The 24,162-nt window shown below is 46.0% G+C and overlaps 1 protein-coding gene across 3 annotated transcripts; it reads right to left on the reverse strand.

Moving 5' to 3' along the window:
* On the reverse strand, nucleotides 1-24,032 carry LOC144094084 (GATA zinc finger domain-containing protein 1). Of its 3 annotated transcripts, none has more exons than XM_077627974.1 (4): nucleotides 23,652-24,032; nucleotides 22,559-22,618; nucleotides 18,887-19,067; nucleotides 1-12,611 (listed from the first exon to the last, which is right to left on the reverse strand). In XM_077627974.1, exons 1-4 carry the CDS (start codon nucleotides 23,937-23,939, stop codon nucleotides 12,415-12,417), a joined length of 726 nt encoding a protein of 241 aa, XP_077484100.1. In that variant the 5' UTR covers nucleotides 23,940-24,032; the 3' UTR covers nucleotides 1-12,414. The 3 variants fall into 3 exon arrangements, with proteins under 3 accessions (XP_077484100.1, XP_077484101.1, XP_077484102.1); XM_077627976.1 differs by lacking the exon at nucleotides 1-12,611 and adding an exon at nucleotides 13,944-14,095; XM_077627975.1 differs by lacking the exon at nucleotides 22,559-22,618.
* Nucleotides 24,033-24,162: the final 130 nt, after the last annotated feature.

The raw sequence follows: 24,162 nt of genomic DNA on the forward strand, positions 1-24,162 counted from the left end.
TGCAATGTATTTAGGAGTTTTTAATGCAGAAATGCATGATGAGGTTTGCATGGCAGAGTTCAAGCCTCTTTTGCATCTGCACCTTGCGGCAACAGTTTTACATTTGCAAAGCTGAGCTCACCTGGACTACAGTGAGGACCAATCAATAGAATAAATTGCCGAGATAGTTGGTTCATGCCATTCCAAGGTAATTTAACAGAACGTATTAATGACAAGACACGAAGAAAAATGGCAGACAGGATAGGCACTCCACTTGCACTTTGAATTTCTGTAGACATATCTTATAGAGCCTGGGGCATGCATGCATCACTGACACTTCGATGTCTCTCTTCAGTGGCAAAAGGCATCTGCTACGTGTTATATGATAGGGTGGATTTCCTATGCATGCTGGCTGGATTATTTTAAAGTGCAATTTAGGTGCATTTTTCCACTGAAGCACAGTATCTGTCCTGTCTGTAGTCTCTCTTTGTGCCTTGTTCTTCATTTGTGCACTTAAGGAGGGATGCAGCTTTCAAATCATCATAAATGGCCAAAAATTGGTTTTGAATACCATTCCATCCATTTTATGCATCATTTTCTATGCTGTCCTGAAGTTTGATAGCTGAAATCCACCGGGAAGTACGCCAGAAAAATTTTGTGCACTGTGGTGGCACTGCATATCGAGGAAATCTTGAAAAACTGTTTTTCTCCTTTCCAGTTTTCTGACTAGACACTCTCTTTGTGCAGCAGATTCCTTCATAACCTGTCTTGTCTATGTTGACTCCAGTTACTTTGTTGCAGCAGCAGAACTCCGCTCTGTGCAAAGACATTCTTGTGTTGCCACTTTGATGATTTGTAGATTTTTGGTGGAACACCATGTTTACAGTTTAGACAGGTCTATGTCAACTGCTTTGTAATAAATGAAAACGAGAAATTTGTGTCATGGAAAAAAAAAATTAAGAAAGTCATCACTTGTAGCATGCACTCAAAAATGCAGCGAATGTTAAACCAGTCTTTACCACAGTTAGTCTAGTCTGCAGGCATTTCATGTAGAAGAGAAAAAACTTGTATAAAAAGTTCTCCAGATATAATGCTGAAACTTTGTGCATTTAAGTTTGGAAGCATTAATAACTAACGTGCAGAAAAAGGTTCTTCAAAATTTAGCAAAAACAAGAAAGTTTGTGTTGAAAGCCACATCCCCCTTGAATTACCGTTTAATGGAGACTACCCTCCTTTAAATAGTGCACAAAGCACAACTGCTCCTGTAGCTAAGAAAACAGCGTAGTCGAGTTATCCAGGCAAGCTTGGAAGATTAGAAATGTAGTGGAGAGGAGGAAGTGGTAGACAAAGAAGCAGGGGTAGATTTGATGGGGTGGAGTGACCCGCACCTTCACCAAGCAAGAACTTTCTCATAGGAAAGCTGCACTGGCTGCAATTTTTTTGAATAAAGAAGTTCAAGAAATGTACTATGCAATAAGACTGCCTTCCCCAAATTTTCTTTTCAAAAGCTGCCCATGAATTCACCCCTGCCAAGGAGAAAACAGCCCCAAAAGAATACAGGGACTACCGGGGAATCAATGGGAATGCCTTAATGCAATGGCTGCACCCAGTGTTTTGCATGTCCATCTGCAATTTGTATTGTTTTTCACTTAGTTTACAGTCAAAGTAGGTATAGTACACACAATACACATGAATGACTACAAGTGACACTGTGCGTCGATCAGGGGAGTGGTGAACAAAATGCAGTTATGGCCACAGAACACAGTGCCTCTCCGAGGCGAGATCAAGTGCTGTGAAGGTTTCCATCATGCACGTAGACAGCCAACATGCAAAAACAGACGCTCACCACTGTTTATCAGCATGAAAATTTTTTGCAAAGTGAAAATTACACTACCAAAAGGTCACTGTAAATATATGTTACTTACACAGCAGCAAGAAGCCCTCAAATCACTGCTCACAGAAACACCATTAAAACAGTCTAAGAAAAAGCAAGACTGCTCTATTACCCACATTGTTTTCTTAATTTCAGAACCAGATGGTGATTTCATGCAGTAAGGCTAACACAGGGACCAGTTGATTGACCATGTTTGAAATGTACATGCTACTTGGGATACACAACACAATACAGAAAGGGACAGAACGATGTGCACTACAAGGCACACAATACATAAAAATGTCATCGAAGAGTGATAACCAGTTGTAAGTTTGTTCTTGTGGTGTGAGTCGTACTGTCTCTTTTTGTATTGTGTAGTGCATCCAAAGTAGCCTGAATATTTCAAATATGTTTGGTACTACCAGAGTGTCAAACAAATTTTTTCGAGTTTGGTTCAAGTTCACACCTTTCAAGTTTGGTATAGGTTCAGCTCCTAAGTGACATCCTGTTAAGCAGTAGCTGCAAGAAGCTATGTTCCTGGTGACGCGACATATGATGGCGATGGCCATCGCCCACTGCTGTCACTGGTACACCCGACACGAAGCAACGAGACTTGGCAATAGTGCAGCACGTTTTCAGTGTTCCTTTGTTGCCGCCCCCTCACCGTACAGTCACCTTATGTCATCAGGGAAGTATAACTGTGGTAGTAATTTGTATTGAAGACCAAACAGCATACAGTACAATAACAGACCTGATGAACATTCTTCTAGTAATACATAGCATTTCCAAGGGGCACAGCGCAGTGGTGCCAAATTACATTCTGCGGTGCCGAGACTTGCTAAAAGTGACATTTCTCTTCCACATCCTTCCATACTTTGTTGTTCCATTATTCCTACCGTACTTTCACTGAACTATTCCGATGTATGGCTATGATAAAGCGAGTGTCGGCAGCTCCTTCGCTGAAACTGCGCTAGAAAAACAAACTTCACTTGCAAAATAGCTAGATTGGAAGTTAAGTATCCGCAAAAGCTTCTGCTAGTAGTGTCTAGTCTTGCAAGCTGCTTGCTTCTGGGTGATAACTAAAACTTTCTGTAAACCCAGAAACTGAGCAAGAGTGGTTCTGCGGCCCTCAGCTCATCACGTGATACCAGTGCACGCGGTCAGCATTTTACAGTTCAGATCGGTTCAAATCCAAATAACTTTCCTCTGAACCTATAGTAACCATAGGGAGTTTTCAAAATACAGAAATGAGAACACGATTTGTTCTGTGAAAACTGACCGTTCCCTTTCATAATGAAGCTATGTGTAAACAGTCGACTGTGCAAAGTTTAGCCCAATAGCCAACGACCAGAGCTGCAATTTATACAAGCTAAAACATTTTCGTTCGCTTACTTTGCTTCTCAGATACTTTAAATCTGAACATAATTTTTTTTAAATTTATTTTTAGTCTTGGCATTTTCTGCACCAATTATTCATTTCAACTAAGTTATCTTCTTTGTGCCTACTCTAATTTGGGTAGGCATGTCGTCTCTGTGGCACTGGTCCTCAAAGATAAAACAAAATTTACAAATACAGAAGCAAGAACTCACGTACTAGCCTAGACGCAAGGGAGCCTAATACAGGCTGCATTATGAGAACACATCCTTTTTGGCACGGTCTAAAGAAGGGCTTTGCAAATATTTGGGGTGGTGGCTGCCACCATTTGTCGCCTTTTCCAGCGTCACTGCCGAGACCAAGTGTAAACTGCGCTTTCAAGTTTGTTCAAACGCTAAGGTTTGATAGCTTAGGTTCTAATTATGACTGAAATACCTTTTTCTACGTTTGTTGAGAAACGACCTGCATGCAGAGAGTCGTGAAATTTCTGAAACACAAAGGAAAATTACCCTATTTCCATGAATATTGTCATGTAGGTAAATAGCCTAGCGGGTGCGTCAAGGACGAAGCCCGAAGAACTAGCACCGCAGCGTGCAGCAAGAACGATCGAGAGAAAAACACGAGCCGCGCACTTCTTCCTCGGAAATCTTCGCTGCCCTCTTCAGCGCTAGTAGCATTGGCCCCTGTTCAGGAAGCATCAACCTGATGCTAAAGAGGATTTGCAGTGGCACAAGGTCAGTGTGTCCTAGCATGGTAAGGTTTGAGGCAGACCATGTGCACCACCTCGGAGCGCTTGCGTCGTTGGGTTTTGGGAGTCTCGTGAGGAAAAACATCATAGTTGAGCTCACTGACACGAAGAAGGACTCTAAAGGACCGAAATAACGAAGCAGGAGTTTTTCGCTCAGCCCACGGCATCGGATCGGGTGCCAAACCCAGACAAGGTCGCCTGCCAGAAAGTTCGGAGTCTCGCTGGCGCAGCGTGTAACATCAGAACAGAAAGGCGGTTAGCGTCTAAAGGTTTACGGCCGGATTTGTACGCCACAGTAATATATTCCTGAGGGCGTAGAGTCTATCTTGCGAGGCGCGCTGAGGGATCCTGGAGGCTGGCTAGCCAACAAAGTGTGTGATGGTTGGTCAAGAGTTTGAAAGGTCTCCCGTAGAAATACGGATGAAACTTCGAAATTGCCCATGCGAAGGAGAGGCATTCTTTTGGTGTGGCAAAGTAGTTGGCCTCTGTCCTGGACAAAGCCAGACTTGAGTAGGCGATCACATGCTGTTGTCTCTTCTGCACCTAAACCAGAATAGCGCCCGAACCAACATTGCTCACATTGATGTGGACCCCTGTGTTTGCATTTTCTTCAAAATGTGCCAGAATGGGTGGTGTCTGAAGGCAATGTTGGTGTTCCTGAAATGCCTGCTCGTGTGGGAGCCCCCAGGTGAGCGCCACATCAGCCTTGGCCAGGCGGGTAAGGGGTGCGGCGATTTACTAGTAGTTTTTGACGAACCGCCGGTAATGTGCACATAAGCCAAGGAAGCAGTGAACTTCTTTTAGGTCATGCGGCACAGGAAAATTCGCAATGACAACCATTGTCTCTAAATCTGGAAGGACCCTGTCCCGGTTCACTACGTGTCCTAAATACTTCAGCTCCTTGTAAGAAAAATGACATTTTTCGGCTTTAAGTTTAAGGCCAGATGGCTTGATAGCCTGCAGGACTGCGTCGAGACGACAAAGGTGCCCCGTGAAATTTGGGGCGAAGACAATCACGTCGTCCAGGTATACAAGACAGGTGTGCCACTTCGGATCGGCAAGAACGATGTCCATGAGTCTTAGAAAAATGGCTCGTGCAAAGCAAAGAGCGAAAGGCATGACCTGGAACTCGTAAAATCCGTCTTGTGTGATGAAAGCAGTTTTCTCGCTGTCTCTCTTGTCGACCTCAATTTGCAAGTACTCCAACTTCAGGTCCATGGAAGAAAAATATCTGGTGTTGCAGAGGCGATCCACAGCGTCGTCGACTGTTGGTAGAGGATAAATATCTTTTTTTGGAGACGTTCAGTCGACGGTATTCAACGAAAAACTACAACGTCCCATCTTTTTTTTTTTTTTTACAAGGACCACAAAGGCTGCCCGCAGGCTTCGAGATGGGCGGATGACATCGGTATCCAGCATTTCCAGAACTTGAGCCCTCATAGCGGTGCGCTCCTTCGAGGATACACGATAGGGTGACTGATGAAGGGGTTGGACAGTGTCATCTGTAATAATGCGGTGCTTTGCAAGATGTGTGCGTCCGATGCGTGGTGACGATGCAAAGGAGCTGCGGTAGCGGTTGAGCAGCATCCGGAGTTCTTCTTGACGGTGGTGAGGCAACTCCGGATTCACATCATAGTTCAGGTCAGTAGGCGTGTCAATTCCGTAGGCGGCGCACTGGACGCACTTAGTTTCTTTGACTTCAAGATACGCTACAGTCGTCCCCTTATTCAGGTGTTGGTGTTCATTACTGAATTGGTAAGCAAGGCGTCAACTTTTCCATCCACGAGGAGGACCATTGTCCGGACAACAGCAATGCCTCTTTCCAGAAGCAAAACCTGCTTGCTCTCGACAACACTTTCTGTTGCTTGGAGTGCCATTGTACCTGTGGCCACCATGACACTAGAACATGGCGGCACGCCCATGTGCTCATCAAGAATGCGTAGTGCAGCTGGTAGTGCGCTGTTGGTTTAGAGGGTGTTATGTTCTCAGTTGAAAACTTGACTGACTTCGTCTGCAGGTCAACGATTGCGTCTTCCGTAAGGAAGTCCATATCGAGGATGACACCACAGGAGCACTGGGCTAGCACGACGAACGTGGCCAGGAAGGTTTCCCCTTGCATCATGACTCACGATGTGCACATTCCCGTGGGCTGAATGGGCTGAATCAAATGGCCTCCAGCAGTACACATCTGTGGGCCATCCCAACTGGTAGTAATCTTCTTGAGCGCCACAGCAAACTGTCCACTAAGCACGGACTAGTCGGCGCTAGTATCTACAAGGGCGGTAATGTATGTGTCGTTGATCTGTAGGTCTGCAGTGGGTGGCGTCGTGCTTTGACAATGTCGGGGTGCTCGGTCTCGGCTTTGGTGCGTCAAAAGGGGCGTCGGGTGACAGCGGCGATCGTCAACTTGTCGTGGAGTCTGGTCTACCGGTTGTCGAGTTATCTGGAGCTCCGTGTTGCGCGGCAGTAGTGGACAACTGTCTTGTGGCGTTGGAGGATCTTTTACTTTTCATCATACAGCAGCTGCACCTCCAGAGGCTGCTGCATCTAGTTTCCCCTACCGCAGTTGTGGCCTAGTGGTCTGGGCGTCCGCCTCGGCTGCGGGAGGTGGTTGGTTCGAAACACACCGCCGGGCACCCACCGGTAAAAATGGGTACAAGCCACCCCGGCCTGGCGCCCGGCTTCTTCAGGGGTGTGTGTGCTTGGAGGAGGCTCTGCAAACCCCGCTGCGCCCCTTCGGGGGCAAACCCAGTTTCGAACAACTCAGCCTGCAAACAGGTGGAAACAAGTGAAGAATACACTGATAGGTCTCAAGTGAGGAGTACACTTGAAGAGCTCACTTCCAACGTGACAAAAAATTCCCATTGGGATTGGTTCTGCTGCCCAGGAGAGCTGTACTGGCAAGGTGAGGGGGATTGGGACAAGTGGCTGGGGCCGGGATCAGCCTGCGCAATGTAATCCGCGATCTCCCGCAGCCTCTGACCAGGCAGCAGACGGCGTGCATTGAAAGGGTATCCACGAAGACTCAGTTCTTTGTACGGGCAGCGGCGACAGATGTGCCCAGCTTCACCGCAATGGTAGCACAACGGCCGGCACTCTGTTGTTCTTCATATGTCAGTCCGTAGAGGACCAGGGCGCTACACAACATTCGGCCTAGAAGGTGAGACATGAACGGCTGGTGCGGAAGGCTCATAGCGCGGGGTTGGCGGTGGCACGTAACAGCTTGCGACAGCGGCATAACTTAGGGGCTGGGGCGGCGGAGTGGCTGGGACGGGTGGCGAGATGCCCAGTGCCTGCTGCACTTCTTCACGTACGACATCATAAAACGTGACGACCTGTGGCTGCGGAGCAGTCGGCAGGTACTTTGCTACCTCTTCCCTAACTAAGGCCCGGATCAGCTCGCGCAGTGATTCTGCAGAAGGAGTCAGAGTTCCCTCAGCACTGGCAGCTATCATTGATACAGTTGTGCGCTGGTACTGTCGGGCTTGCATGTCAAGGGACTTTTCGATTGAGGCCGCTTCACTGACGAAGTCTGCTACAGTTGCCGAAGTACTTCGCACTAGGCCAGCAAAGAGCTGTTCCTTGACACCTTTCATAAGAAAACGCACTTTCTTGTCTTCCGACAAGCTCAGGTCCGCATGACGGAATAACTGTTTCATCTCTTCTACGTACACTGTCATGCTCTCGTCTGGATGCTGGACGCAGTTCTCGAGAAGCAGTTCGGCCTTTTCCTTACGAAACGTGCTGGTGAAAGCACGCAGTGATTCCGCCTTGAATGTGTCTCATGTGTGGAGGCCGGATTCATGGTTTTCAAACCATGTCCTCGCAGAGTCTTCGAGCACGAAGTAGACATGGCGCAGCTTGAAGTCAGCATCGCACACATTGAAGACAGCCACCCGGTCAAACTGCTCCACCAGTCCTCAGCATCTTCATGTGGAAAGCCGTGAAAATGAGGTGGGTCTTGCGAATGGTGAAGCAGAACTGGCACTGTTCACGCTGGCGGATTCATTGTGTCAATGCCGACGCTTCTTGTTACCTTGCGGTGAGAGAAAGGTCCAAATTCGAGGGGCAGGCCTTTCAGTCGGCGACTGGCCTGATGAACTGGTGTCTCTACTGTTGAGGTGCGTCCTGGGCTTGACTCCCGGCTTGTAGGGGGCGTCCAGTACATGAAAGGTGTACCCAGATCCTCCATCAGATGTCACATAGGTAAGTAGCCTAGTGGGTGAGTCAAGTATGAAGCCCGAAGAACTAGGCTCCGCAACGTTCAGCAAGAACGGCCAAGAGAAAAGCACGAGCCGCGCACTTTTTCCACGGAAATCTTCGTTGCCCTCTTCAGTGTTGGCGGCAATATAATAAGTTTTGTTTCTTCAGTTCATTAATATCAAAACACATCTCGGTTTGTATTCGTACCTTGGTTTCAAATATAATTAAATTTTTTTCTTTTCCTGTTTAATATAGCTACAATGAGCTTCACCACTAGATTCTTGGGTGAATAGGAGAAGCAATCTTTTGAACGGCCTTGGGCAGTGCTGCTCACATGGGCAAAGGAGAGGGTGGCTATGAACGTAAAAAGAAGACGGCACAGGCTGTTGAGAAAGAGAAGGCACTGAAAGAGTTCAGTGGGGCTGGCTTTATTTGATGGCTTTATTTGATGAAAAAGTTTTATACATACCTTTTTAACCACATGCAGCTGCTGATAAAAGAACAGGTCGCAATAATCTCATTCTTACACAATCAAATCTTGTAGAAACACTTCACTGCCCCGCAGTACCACCGAGTCACCAAAGCCACCGCTCTTACTAAAACGTAAGCATGCCTTGCTGCTACTGGCACGACGGCGTTTGGCAAACTGCCTAGATCACCGAGTGTAGTAGGTAGCCTGTGCTGCTGACAGCGCCGACAATGCCACAAAAGTGAGAAAAATTGAAAATTGGCTTCAAGGAAAGGAAATGGTGTGGTAACTGTCTCATTTCTCGATGGAATCAACCACACTACAGGGGAAGGGATGAGAAGGGAGCGATGGAAGAAAAAAATGTGCTGTAGTGGAGGGCTCTGCAATAATTTCGACCACCTAAGCACCTCTATTGAGCACCAACATTGCACAGAACACAGGTGTCTTTTGCATTTTGCCTCCACTGAAACGCGGCTGCAGTGGCAAGGATTAAACCAGAGTCCTCAGGGTTCGCTCCAGGTGCGCTCTAACCACAGTGGATAAAAAAAGTGAGAAGCAAGCTAAGAAGAATAAATGCTCAAAAAACTGCAGGGTGTGCAACAGATTGCTGTCGGTTTAGCATTGCTAAGCACGAAATACCTATTGCTCGAAAGCAAGTTTTTGCAGGTGGACACCACAGCCACGTACATAAAAGCATGAGTGAGGTGTCCACTGACATAGGGGACCAGTTATGCGCCTTCCGTTTCCTCAAAATCAACGAAGTCTACAACGTTGTCAACGCCAATGCCAATGAACCCAGTAAATGCTGGTGGCCTAGTGCTGCAGAGCCACGTCTCTGCCAAAACATTGTCAACACAAATGCAAGCTACGCGCATTTCTCTGCCACTAACGCCACGCAGCTCAAAGCACGGTTGAGGTGCCCACTAGCCAAGAGAGCCAGTTGAGCACGTTTCCTTTTCTTTCATAACTTTTGAGCACAGATGTAAGTTGATGAAGCCATTGAACACAATGCACAGCGTGTCGGTATAGCACGAGGTATGACTGGCTGCGGCGATAGCATAGTGCTCTCGTGTGGCTTATCAAACAATGGTCAGAGCGTGCAAACTGAATAAATGCCAGTGTTGAGTGATCTGGCAAACTGGAAAAGGTTTTGAATCACAGCGCTGCCTCAACTGCTGCTGCCACTTTGAATATTATTCTATTGTCATTGTTATTTTGCCCTGTTACTGCTTGAACTTTTTTTTTTTGACCGTCAACAGGAAATAATAAAAGAAAGCGACGATAGCATACTGCTCTCATGCAGTGGCCAGCGAAGCTGATCTGTTCACACTGCCACGGGTTCGAAATCCAGTCGTGGCAATATTTATTTTATTTCTGCAGGTATCGGAGAGACTTGAGACATACCTCGCCTTTTTCAGGATTGCTAGTGAAATAGTGCTTTTGCACTAAAAAATTCAAAGCACCCTATAGGTAGACTGTGAAAGAGGAGTCATGCTCAAGTTCCCCCTCAGTGCGGCAAAGTCTATGTAGGGCAACCTGGCGGATGCTTCCATGAGTGCCTACATGAGCACGAGCTTCTGTTAAGCAAAACAGGCATTAACTTAACTGGCCACTGCCGAACATGCTCATGTGCCTCTCCTCATCGCTCCAATCGCAAAGTGCTACCAAAGAATCAACATAAAACAGCACATGAACCTGCAGCATTGTATTATATCAAGACGAGAGGAGACTACTGTATTAGTGATACGTTGGTGGTACCATGTGGCTGTGAATGTTTCTACTAGGCGCATTTCTGTAAACATGAAATGACTGCGGTCTGCTGTTTTATCAGCAGCTACGAATGGGTAAAGAGACATGTATAAAACCGCTTTTTATCAAGTAAAGCCCACTGACAGCGCTCACCCTGTCCTATCTATTTGCCTGTGCGCGTGCCTCACAGTCCTTTACTTTCCTGAATTTTCAAGTTTCAGGCTATTAACCCTTTAACCACCAACCTTGAGCTGTACTCATCATGGAAGATGCTACCGATGTTGCCAATGACATGTCACACTCGTCCATCCTGATGTTTCATTTCTCCCACTGCCAAAGACTAGTTACGGTCAGCAATTGCACTGATTGCAATTTTTAACACTAGAGGGCGGTAGTTCTCCATAAAATGCGGTTTGCACCTTTAGCGCATGTTTTAAGCCTGGCAACAGTCATTTTTGCGAAAAATTGCCAAAAATTTGGTGATCTTGGTTTCTTTTTCAGGAATAAGGTGGTTAAAAGGTTGAAGTCAGAAGTATCAAGATATTTGCTCTTACAGCAGCTTTATCTTGTGATAAGCTTTTTGTTTAAGTAACAAGAAAAATCCAGGCGTGCACTTAAGTCTGCTTAGGTGCAGTAATGCGAAAGCATTTCTCTTACTGAAAGTCTGCCATCTCGCCTATGCACTTACGCACATGCCATCTGCTGCGTCAGCACCGTGTATTGCAAGGGGAGGTTTCAGTGGGTGCCGCATAATGGCACTATAACTGCACTCCAAGCACGGAGGAAATTTACCGGAAACGTACATCTGTAATTTAGATGCTCATAATTACTCATGCACGCCTCAGTATATATTTCAAAGATAAGTTTCTGAGACATCTGTGCATTCACTACACTCGACTTTATTTAACTTCAAATGTTGAACCGTTGTGGCAGAGTGGAAGCAATTTTATCTCGCACGCCGGAGGCCTTGGTTCAAATCCCACCTATGCCGCCGTTTTCATTACTTTTATTCAGTTCGTGCAGACATGCTCTGTCCACAACTTCCGTCCACAGCTTCTGGTGACGCCACTCATAAGACGAGAAATGCTTTCACATTAGAAGCCTTAACAACAGACTTTTTTTTTTGTTGTTGTGGGGGTAAAATGTGCGACGGTCACGAATATGGGTGAAGTTGTACTGCACTCATGCTGAATTCCAATTACAGCTTCGGAGCATTTTCACATCATCTTTTTCTGCTGTTTTCGGAGCAAGGTAATTCCAATGGCAGACTGAGATCGTGGGTAAGGTGTTTCAATGACAGATTGGGAGAAGACACTGAGCCAAGGTCACTCCCTGAAGCAGTCCGGACTACTCTGCCAAAATCAGTGGATTTGACTGGTGGTCTGCATGACATTTTTTTTTAGCGCTATGTTTGCTTCCAGCTTACCACTGTCTCCCGTTCTGTATCAGACAACACGTGTGGCAGCGCAGAAGGAATGCCGGTACATTCGTTGTCAGCAGCAATAACCGCCGCGCAAACTCCCCTGGCTTGCTCGAGCCGAAGCAAGAGTGTCCCAAATGCAGATTCTAAACGCAAATGCTCCCTGCTAAATTCAAGCACTTTGTAACACAGTGGGTGGACCACTATGGATTTGTGAATGGAATTCACCATTAAGTTGTATCCGACTAAAGTGCAAATTTTTTCCTGCATCAAGGTGCTCCAAAGGATTCCAGTGTTGGATAGTTTTACCCAAGCAGTAAACTTGCCATATGCAATGTATATCATAGGTTTCACTAATCCCATGAAATTATTCTATACCTATGCATAAAATTAAAAAATTTCCAGTTCAAAGCACACATCATACCAATGCTCAATGACCTCCAGAATGCTCCCACAGGAGACACAGCACAGGGCACTGGAAAATAAAAATGCACAATGTTGAGTCAGATCTGGCGTTCCTCACTGAAGTCTCAGGTCCTGGCTGCTAAACTGTGTCTATGGGTGAGCACAGCAAAAAGGATGTCACTTGGGCAGTTCACCTAGGCTGTTCCGAACACTTCTTCCTGGGTGGGGATCGGTCTGATTTGAGGGCCAATCCTAGTCCAGATAAAGCCACATTCTGGTCCGGGGGGCTTCTGCATGGGGTAGGGAGACTTGCGAGCTTTGAAGTACTCTGAAGGTGCGTGACACACAAACTCCATGTACTCCAGCTTGCGAGGAATGTCTTCCTCTGGCCCTGGAAGATGCCACACACGTTTCCTCACTCAGACCCTGTAGCTGGATGGCAAAAAAATTACACTCTCTAAATACGACTGATAAGCCTGCTGTGACTTTGAAATGAGACTAGGCACTTGACATATTTAAGATTGAGAACACCAGAGCAACACTCTCCATCAAGTAAAAACATCTGTTGCTGCGATTTCTCGCATACACGCACAAGTTTCTCCAAACCGCTAGCCTGAGAGGCTACTTAACAGTTCTGTACTATGTAACTTAATATTTGCCCCGTAAAAATAAAGTGTGAGGACCAACCAACTGACATCATGCACATAAAAAAAAAGGGCTGCTGTAGAACATGCTTCGATTAGATAAAATTTAAAACAAACAAGCATACAATTTGATAACTTCACCATATAGCAAAAGAAAAAGGCACCAGTGGAGTGCATGCACTATAGTCAGATACAAGACAAGGAAAAAGCAGCTTTTCCCAGTCCCGTCAGCTGGTTTTAATGAACCCAAACAATGCAGGGAGTGGTGTGACAAAGCAGGGAACTATCACAGACAATGCAAGGAGGAGACTATCCCCTTTTATCTGGCACTCCCTGCATTGTCACACTAGGGGGTTCATGAGAATCGGCCTGCACCATTGGCTGGGAGGGGGTCCTTTGATGGGGAAAAGCTGCTTTTTAAGAGCGTTAGCTCATACTCATCACGTTTGGAGATTTCGTGGGGTCTGCTAACACCTTGAGATTACAACGCCATCTGTGGCAGCAACTGCTCATCACGTTTCGAGATTTCGTGGGGTCTCCTACCACCCTGAGATCACAGCGCCATCTGTGGCAGCAACTAGAAAACAGCACATCTCGCATTGAGACTTGTAGCGCCGTCTGCAATGCATACATTCGCTCCGCTATATATACTCCGACAATAAGGGGCCCCCATCCGGGGACAGTTGTGTACCGAATTTGGTAGGCAAATAAAGCCCTACGGGTTGTGGTATAGAAATAAAATCACAATTAAATAATCGGTAAACATTGTATACATGCAATTACAAATTGAAGCGTTACCATATCACACCGCAAGCCAAATTCTACGACCACCTTGACTCCCCAAATGAAGGAAATTCTGTTTGGGACGTATCCTGAGGGTGCGCAACTCGACAACGGGTAGACGTGCATCGTAATTTCTGTGATAGATGGTGCTAGGCGTCGATCACTCCGCTAGACGGAAAAGTTGGTTTACTTTTCCGAACAGCTCAGGGTTTTCTTCACTGGCCCCGCGGGATGTGGAAAGACTTTCGTTTTACGCATGGCCAATAAAGCAAACGCTCGTTACTTCAACGTCTTCCAAACGGTGGCGGCCTTTTTTTTTTTATTGTATCCGACTGTTGTGCTTGGCAACCCACTACACTGCACTTTGCTGAAAGCATGTAGCTGGTTCCAGGGCACTCAAAGGCAGTGGCGTAGCCAGAAATATTTTTCAAGGGGTGTTATACACTGCCTGTAAAAAAAAGAAAAAAAGAAGGACACCAAGCAATATCTTCACAATTTCTCTGCTTTAATAAAACCGAAGGGTTAGTTGTTTCGTTCGCTATAATAGCTACATAAAAATACGAGTGCATACAGGACTCCAAGGGACTTGATTCGTAAATAACAATTATTTGCCCTAAAAAAAAAAAAAACACTCGTATGAAAAACTGCACCTACTTACAATATTTTCGCATAATATACAACAACGCAAAAGCTTCTGCTCTACAACAAAGTCAGCAACTGGGAACAAATGGCATTTGTCAAAACTTATTATACCCCATGCATGTGAAACTGCCCGGGTGCAGACACGCTTTAAAAAAAAAAGCACTTTTTTTTAGTTTTGCGATAGTTTATCATCATGTGTAGAAGGAAAGCCAGCTTCTTGAATTGCCCGGTGTTGCCCGAAGTTAGGGCCAACAGATGTGAAGGCTAATTTTTGCATGACACACCTGTACATTTACCTATGCATTCACGTTGGAGCTTTACGATGCTCAGAAATTATTTGATGCAAAGGATGATTCGATCTAACCGTGTTCGATATAATCAGGTTCGACTGTACTTGGACTAGGGTCGGATGTACTATTATAGCCAAGAAAAAATACTTAAATGTAAAGAAATACAAATGAGGTTTGCAATCACCTTTACAGTGACAAACTCACACTTCAGAAGGGGTAACTACAGTCAAACCTGGATATAACGAAATTGAAAAAAGTTCGCAATTTTTCGTTATATCCAGGTTTTCGTTACATGCAGTTTTGGGTTAAGACTGGTAAGGATCAAGCCAAAACGAAATAAAAATGCGACAGATATCAATTCAAGTGAACTCGCCATTCAAAGAATTTATTTAATAGAGAAAAACTGCGTAATTTTCGCTTGCTGTTTTTGCCCGATCGAAGCCACTACTCGGCGCTCCAAGGAAACTAAGGCATCCAGGGCTGCTTCATCGTCCTGCGAGCCGACGAAATGGCGCAGAACGTCCACCGCGTCCATCAGTTCCCTCGCGGTGGGAACAGCACAAAATGTATCAGGCTCTGATGAACCATCACCTTCAAGGCTATCTTTAACGGTTTCGACAAGTGCCGCATCAGTCATCTCTTCCGTAGCCACGGCGCCGTTGTCCACGAACAAAAAGTTGCACAGCTCGACACCTTCGGGCACCCCACCGTTCATGCGTAGTTCATCCCACGCTTCTGCGACCTCGGATGGGCTTGAAGGTTCGTCTTCAGTGACTGTAGCTTGAATGGCCTTATTTACCTGAGCCTTGGCGAAGCAATTGGCGATCACTTGTGATCCGACCTCTTGCCACGACGCAGCAAGCATTTCGATTGCTTGGTAGATATCCACTTTTGTTGGCCGTTCAAGGCGGATGTCCAGGAGCATCTTTTGTATCAATCGACAGCGGTAACAGCCTTTAAAGCTGTTAATAACCCCTTTGTCTACGGGTTGTACCAGAGAAGTGCAGTTAAATGGCAAATACTGCAGCTCGATGTTCGAAAGCTGTAGGCCTTTCACATGGTGCGCGGAGCAGTTGTCAAGCAGCAAACAAATGCTGCGAACTTGTCGCTTGACATCTTGGTTGAGCTCCTTCAGCCAGTCGGAAAAAATTGCCTGCGACATCCAAGCTTTGGAGTTTGCCACATATTTTACTGGCATCCGCCTTGTTCCTTTAAAACATCCGGATCGGGCATTGTGGCCAATAACCAATAGGATTCGCTTGTCGCTGCCATCAGTGTTGGCGCAAAGCAAAACCGTCACACGGAGTTTACTTTGCTTTCCACCGCGGCAGTCTTCTCCTTTTAGTGAGAACGGGCGGCTCGGTAGCATTTAATAAACCAGGGCCGTCTCATCAGCATTATAAATGTCGGCAGCTTCATAGTGGCTGAAAATGCCGGGAAGCTTCTCAGCCACCCACGAGGCAGCAGCATCGCTGTCTGCGGAGGCAGACTCGCCAGATACCACTTTTCCGACGACATCGTGCCAGCTTTTAAATCCTTGTAGCCAGCCGTTACTCGCTTTGAAGTCGTCGTGGCCCAGGATGCAAGCAAGATCTATGGCTTTCTGCTGCAAAATCACGCCACTTATGGGCACGTTTTGTGCTCGTCTGTCCAAAAACCATGCAAAAACGGCGTTGTCCACATCAGCATACGTCGACGTCTTCAGTCTTTTCTTCTGGGCACTTGTGCCCGACTCCATCGCACTGTGGATGCTTTGTTCTGCAGCAAGAATGGTTGACAGGGAGCTGGCTGGTATATTGAAGCGGGCAGCGACAGCCTTCTTTTTTTCGCCGGCGGTAACCGCATTCAAAATCAAGAGCTTATCTTCAAGCGACAAAACTTTGCGTTTCCTCACAGCGGAACTCATCGTAACAAACCGACACCGTAAACACACACCAGCACACGCACGTCAACACGCTGATGAAGAAGGCTTACCATAACTGCGCCGCAACACCATGAAGAATTTGTCATAGTAGTGCCACCTAGTGTCAAGCTACAAAATGAAAGCTTAAAAGTTGCTACACTTACCACGGAGCGGCGATAGCGGCGCTCAACATCATCATCACCGAGGTCTGCTTGTTTGCTGCGATTGCAAGCGTTCTGCTCGCGGTCTACTTTACCTTTTAATATAAAAACTTACTTAAACAATATTCATTAAAGTTGCGCACTGCCCGGTCAAATTTCGGGCAAAACATTAGAAGATACAGCTCGATGATCAGAGCCACGAATTCGTTACATCAAGGTCAACTGCCGCAACGAGTTCGTTACATGGAGGTCGCCTATACATGGGCTTCAATGGGGGATGTGTTGGGGAATTGAAAATTTTCGTAAAATCCAGGAATTCGTTACACAGAGGTTCGTTACATAGAGGTTCAACTGTACTAGATATGCAAGCATTTATGCCATCTCGGCTAAAATCGTTTCAATGTGTTCGCATTTCAACTGTTCTGTTCAGGATTACCTTCGCCCGTATAAATGGCCTGTTGACAGAAGGAAAAGGACTAGCTGCATTAAGAGTGCCGTTAATTGCGTTCAACTAAATATTATAGCACCAAGTACGGTCAGCGTCAGCAATTCTTTCAGATTTTGGTCAGAGAAACAACCACTCATAGCCCTCATTTCTCCTCTTCATGGTCACACATGATGATACGAAAATTGCGCTGCTCCATCTTTGGAAAGCCATCAAATCCCTAATGTGGCGGAACCATAAGTAGCGCGATTTACTGAAAATTTTGATGACTGCCCATAAAGAGAATGTGTGATTTCTAAACTTTCACTGCATGATTTGCTATAGTTTCCTGCCATGACACAGATGAAGACCAAAGGATTACAGAAGAAAAAAAAAATTATTCGCCAAGTCCCTCTTAAGCTAAGTTGGCTTCACCACATGACAGTGATGTGGTGCGGAAAATGAGTACAATAGATGGAAGGTCCCCACCCAGCACACCCCTTGTTCCCCTCACTACACCGTTTCACAGTGCTAGCACTGCCAGCTGGTGCTGAAGGCCACACAGCCGACCCATGTCCGCATGAGAAAAGTGATCGAAGAGCACTGTTAGGAGAAGACACACCTGTAGTGGTATGGTGTGGCATTCGATATATCGAATGTTCCTCTGAACGAGAGTTCGATAAACAATGGTGCTATACTTTGGCATGAAATTTTCGAAAGGATATTCCAACTGTTTGATATAAACAGTAATTTAATATACCCAGGTTCGACATATCCAGGCTGGACTGATAAAAAAGAAAAAAAAATGCCAAGGAAGCTATACCAGATATCAATGATTGATAAACTACGGTGTGGATAAAAAAAACTAAAGCTGAGAGTTTTATCGGATACTTTAAATCAGCCTTCTCATGACCTGTAAGCACAACTACCATACCGCAGCTCGATTCTGGGGACATAAAAATTAATGAAGCAAGCATATCCCAAATGCGGCATCATATCTTTACAACAGAGGATCAATGTGAACTCTACCTCAGACCCAGATTGGATATCCAACATTGTTTTCGAGAACAGTGGAATCTGTGGTAACATCACCACAAAAGCAGTTGTTGAGCAGCCCCTCACTGAAGATGGCATAAGTGGAACTAAGTAGGAGGAACACACCAAAGCGAATGCCACCTCCTCTGGTGTTGGATGCGTCAACTGCTGTGTCCTTTACTAGTTTCAAGAAGAAAAAATATCTTTAACAGCACATGAGACTGCTCAAAAAGAATTGATATAAAATTGCTTAGCAAGATAGGCAAGCAGAAAATGATCACAGATTTCTTTTGTAAGTAAAATTTGTGTTCCCTGGCACTACATATCACACAACCAGACACGTGTTTCTTTCTCCTTACATTCATTAGTATGACTTTATCATAAGCTTTCTAAGCACCACTACAGAATTCAAACTGGCTATTTGTAAAATAGCATAAAAATTTCGTGTTTAGAAAATTCTGCTTTAGAAAGCACATCCAAAAAAAAAAAAGGGACAGACAGGATCAGCAGTTGACGTGTCATGCTGATCGCACAATTATATGACTACATGACTGCATATCCATGTCTGTCTGTAGAGCAATGCTACTCTAAGATCTCGTGTGCACCAATCAGTCCAGAAAGAGTTAATAGGCAGGTGCTCACAGAGGTGAATAATGGCTGCCGCAATGCAGCCTCCAGCCACTGCAGCAGCACTCACCACATGCTAGTGGCAAATGAAAAAATGGCAACTTTAGATGGCAACGACAAAAATAAGAAAAGGCAAGGACAAGACATGACAATTTACCCAGAATGTAGGTGGAAGGGTCGAAGTGGTCCCTGGGGCTTTCAGAAGTTGGAAGCAGCCATGTGATGACGGCGCTCTTCTCACAGTACTGGTCCTGTAGCAGGCCTCGGATTTGCGCGTAATAGGTGTCGTCATTCTCATCCATGAGGGCCACAATGTCCCCCACCTGGTAGTAGGTACCCTGTAAAGGCCCCAAGGTAAAACACCTAAGCCCAAAGTTAACACTGGTGCATGACACAGTGAATGAGACAGCAGCAGCATAGGAATTTACAAAGTGTCACAGAAGTGAAGTGGCCTGCACATTATGGTCTGGTACAACTTAAGCCAGCAGTGAAGCTCTGCTCACAATCATGACTGCCACACTATTCCTCCATGAGAAGGAAGTAGTGCACTGTTAAAGCTTTTCTTGTTCCAAGCATTTCACTCCAGATAAGCCTAGCATCTAGCCACGGTAAAGCTTGTGTCTACTTTATCACTGATGATAAAACCCCACACCTCCTCCATGTGAGGAAGATGTTTAAACAACTAGGTCACCACTGCGGTCGACCCTCGGCTTGCACCCTGGACTGGATCAATCTTACTTCGACTATAGAAATTTACAAGAGCCTGCATAGCTTGTCTTTGTAGCTGCATTGATTCCCTCAGAACATGTTAATTGCAATCAGTCCTTAGTTGAAATTATGCTCCAGATTTTGGGTGAAATTTAAAATTGAAGCATAGGTCATCAAGCCAGTTGGTGTGCATTCACTAGAGAAAAAAAAACCCAGTGAGAAAAGGAATGCGCAGATGAGAAGCGAACAGTGTAACAACGACGCAGGAACATTGCCAGCCTTATGCTGTCCTATTGTTGTAAACACATTCCTTTACCTGCTGGACTAATTCCTCTGGGGGAATTTCCCTCAACACATTGGACTGTGTAGAGCCCTACAGCATCTCCCTACAGCACCAGCCACGGGGGACCGTTTGACACTTTACAAAAAATGAAACAAACAATTAATAGGGTTTTAACGCAGTGAAACCAAGTAGACGTGCGGAAGCGCGTGCTTAGCCTGATTGAATCATGGTTTTGCTTTGCTGGGTTGTCTGCACGTCTGGCAACAACATTAGACCCAGGTTAAGCTGATCTGATATGTTCGAGCCCCAGATGGAAGTTGATGAAGATGACGATGTGCAATGCACAGCGCGATAGTGTGTTGCTGTTTAACACTGCGGCGATAGCCGTGCTCTCATGCAGTAGCCTTTGAAGCTGATCTCTTCGCACTGCCGCAGGTTTAATTCCCAGTGGTGAATATTGATGTGATTTCATTTTTAGCTTAGTCTTCGCTCTTGCTAGGCAATGGCACAAGATACAAAGATAACAAGATTCTTAGTGGGTATTGGCGAGCGTATGAGTGCTTTCACACTAAAATGTTCTAATGTCGTCCAGGTAATGGTGAAACCATTACATACCAAACTCGTACTGCCACACAAGCAAGTGATTTGAGGGCAAATAACATATCTGCAGCTAGTGACTGAACCAAGGCTACCAGTGACTACTTTTCGAAGTAAAATATACCTCCTTAGACTTGCCATTTTAGGTGTTACCTGTTCAAGAAAAGTAGATGCACTTCAGGCAACATAGCCAGTGCAGATGCAGACCTTTTGCCTCACTGTCTCCCAGCTAAAACCTACCAAGGAAGCAGTTTGTAAAGCTTAATTTTGTCTTCCTCTCTTTTGGTCCTCCACAGCTGGTTGCAGCTTCCTGGGTATGAAGGCTGCAGTGGAGGACATCATCCTCAAGCTTGTATGAACACATCCATGCTGCCATTTATCCGCATAAACATGCCAGTGGTGGCAGTGATTTGTGTAAACATGCCTATGCCACCATTTTTGCGGGCATCCTTATGGTAGCCACCAAAACGAATTTCTCCTGGTTGTTGACTGGTAACTTCATTTCAAAAGTGGGCACTGGATGGGGTAGTATTCTGTCTGTGGACAGCAGGCAATGGCTGCCAAGTGAGCAAGTACAATGGCGTGTTTCACAAGCACAGAAAAAAAGAAAGAAAAAAACTGGAGTGTGACACCCCTGGTTGCTTGTTTTCATCCCAACTTCCAGTTGCTACAGCCACAACTGGAGCCATAACAGAACAGGGAACAAAATTAACCGTTATAAATTACGGCCCCTGGTAAGCTAAGTGACAACGCAGCATTTGGTGACGAACAACAATGCAAAAGAATACAAAGGGTATGCAAAGAGGACTGTGCAGCCCCTACATCGTCCCAGAACTTCTGTAATGCTATAGTCCCACTCACGGTCACAACACAGTGCAAAGGGCAATGACAAGGACAGCACTGTCTTCAGTACTTTTCTGCAGTTTTGCTTCTCTATTTCTTTGTCCTATGCACTGTATTATGCCCATGCAGTAGCAACTAACCCATCAGCTTACTCTTGTAAATCTCACACTGAGTGCTCCTAGCAAAGACATCGCAGGTTTTTTCCTCATGCACAGCCCCTAAACAAGAGAAAGCACACAGCTTCCAAGTTTTCGTGGAGTCCTAACCTCGAAACACCACCAGCAGTGAGCTTGCCTCCCTCATGGCAGGAGGCGAAAAAACCTCGCCGTAATGCAGCAAAGGGTTCGGCAGGAGAATAATCTCTAATGCCTCCAACTGATGCTGCCAATTGACAGCCGCAAAAAAAAAAAAAAGATCTTTTCAACTTGCACCATTTTGTGTCCACTTGAACCATACTGCGAATCCAGCAATGAGGGTCCAAGAAGACCATTTTCACAAGCCATGCTCTCTTGCTCAGCCGTTTTTGCTGAAAGTCTCATTTCTTACACAGGCCAAGTACACATCGTATTTCGGCCACACGTGTCAAGTTCACTGGACCCTCTTCTCCAGTCAGTCCCACAGGTGATTTTGCATGAGCTGCCAGTGATGAAGTAGTCCAGTCAAGTAGCCTATCTAATGATAACATGTCTCACAACCCACAAGTGCATCACAACTGCGAATCACATAAAATTGAATGAGTTGATCTTTTTTTCTTGGCGGCTGTTTTCTTACTTTGGAACTGCACCAACTTCTTACACAAACGTGGCTTGTTTTCCTTGGCCGTTAGATTGACAAGGTGAGAAAGACAGCGAACTACCATTAGAACTCCCCGAGCTCATTTCATCACGGCTGCCGCACCACATTTTTTCCCCAAGCACGTTTGCACTGTCAGCACAAAAATCAACGCGGTTTCTGAGTGCTACATCAAATGACTTCAACGATCAGGGTGTTAAATATACACAAAATAAACACTTCATGTCATCAGTGCACAACCACTAAGGCATGCAAGGGAGAAGAGAACAAACAATCCAATATACTTAACGCTTGCTAAGCACAATGTGGCAGTTACTGATTGCGTACTTGTAGACGGCATTCTTGTTTAAATTACTTACCTCAACTCATCAAATACAATGCACTTGAATAAAAAAAACACTCACACGAGAGAATACACTCCTTAACAAAAAATGACGTACTTTGGTGGCACTCGTGTAGAAACAGCTAAGGCATTACGGTATAGTCAGCGACTCCTTTTTCAATCAATGATGGTAATCTCTTAACAAATTTTACGCTAATGCCCGAGCCAACCTACCGTCTACTGCTCCCTCCTCGTTACTCCAAGAAGCGAGCTTCAACACTTACCCGGAAAAACACGTAGTCACTGGTTACACAAGTTGCTACAGCAGTTGGCGCTCTCAAAGGCTGCAAAAGAATTAATACCTTTCACACACAGTACTGACAAAAAACGGGCAGCAGCTCTCTGGTCGCGCTACACTCATAACATGCAAGCCAAAAGCAAGCAGTGCAGGAGAAGCACACAGCGACTGGACTGCGCCTCCCTCTGAGCGTGCTCCGCCATCGCGAGCGCCCGGCCTCGACGTTAACTGCGGTGCGGTGCGCCGTGGTCGTCCGCAGCGCTGCAGCTGCACCATGCAGTCGCTGTGCGGCCATCGACGAATGTTACCTCGCCAAGATTTCACGCCGCACGCAAAGACGACGCTGACAGACTGGGAGAAAACCGCTCCCACACGCTTGAAGCAAAGCGGTGCACAAGTTGTTCCGTAACCCCCGTTGTGACCAAAGAACGCTCACGACCGCCCGTGAGCCATGTTGGGTTTATCTTGTTTTGGGCCGCCATTACGAGCGGCGGAGCACTGCACCTTTCGCAGTACGAAAGCCAAGAGCCGATGCTTCAGGTTCAGAGGACCGAACGAGTAGGCAACTTACGCGCGTACAAACGTCCACAACGTTTAATGTTCTGCTCAGTTCAGTTCTACGTTTGCACGAAAGAGTCGAGAGAGCAGATGTATTAAATTATTACTCACCACGTATGTAGTACTACTAGCGAGCGGGCCAAGGTTAGAGACTGTTACTACAGTGCAAAACGCTTAGCGAGAATTTCAAAAATGGCTTAATGAGAGCTTTCAAATAGCGCCTGAGCTCATTTCGTCCCGATGCCACCAGCTAGTACAATGAAGACAGATGGCGGCTCCTGCAGTCTCGCAACGCGGTGGAAGCAAGTCGGTCAAGTAGCACTATTCAGCAAAACACACGCTACCCGCACAGTTTAACAACTGCAGCATGCAAGGAGGATCAGCCAGCGACTCTCCAAGTAGAAGTGCACTAGAGCTTTTGCTTGTTCAGCCACTTTCCCCTTACCACCCGATTTAGCCCGCGCAGTGCAGGCCAGCCTGTATATGGGCTCCCCGCTACGTTAACAAATAAAAGAACGAACCGTTCGCTTGAAAATGGCACGACGCCCTTTTCCTTTGGGCACCGCTGTCTTCGCCTGCTGTTGCTGCTGCCTGAGCTTGGAGCTCTTGGCTCTCGTGCTTTTGCGCAACGTGAAAGGGCATCCGTTCCCGTTTGGTTCCTTTGCGGGTGGCTGCTCGGGTTCCGTCGCCACATTGTGTCCACGCAGCGCACACGAATTGCACAAGACATCGCCCTTCTCTGTCTTTCGCCACATAGAAGACACGGTAGTCTTGCAAGTAGCGCACATAGGTTTGATGCCGAAGGGCATCGTGAAGCGGCGAACAAGAAGCAAACGTAACTGTCAAGACGCCAGATCGCTTAACACGAACTCCATGTTGTTTAAAAGACGACGCGATCGTCGCGCCCTGTATTGGAGAGAAACACAAAACACTATGAATGAATAATCTTGTGAAAAAAACCTCGTAACAAAAACTCAATACATTCAGTAGCCTGCTAATTCAGACAAATAAAACATACTTTTAAGCAATTTG

The sequence above is a fragment of the Amblyomma americanum genome, chromosome 6, assembly GCF_052857255.1.
Source record: "Amblyomma americanum isolate KBUSLIRL-KWMA chromosome 6, ASM5285725v1, whole genome shotgun sequence".
NCBI lineage: Eukaryota > Metazoa > Arthropoda > Arachnida > Ixodida > Ixodidae > Amblyomma > Amblyomma americanum.

What these genes read in the sequence shown, in the direction of transcription:
- LOC144094084 (XM_077627974.1), bottom strand. Translation starts at nt 23,939, where the DNA reads ATGCCCTTCGGCATCAAACCTATGTGCGCTACTTGCAAGACTACCGTG. An exon ending in GTGCCATTTTCAAGCGAACG is followed by an intron (nt 22,619 to 23,651) that starts GTTCGTTCTTTT and finishes ATTCTTTTGCAG; the next exon opens with CCTTTGAGAGCGCCAACTGC. An exon ending in GTGACTACGTGTTTTTCCGG is followed by an intron (nt 19,068 to 22,558) that starts GTAAGTGTTGAA and finishes GGGCCTTTACAG; the next exon opens with GGTACCTACTACCAGGTGGG.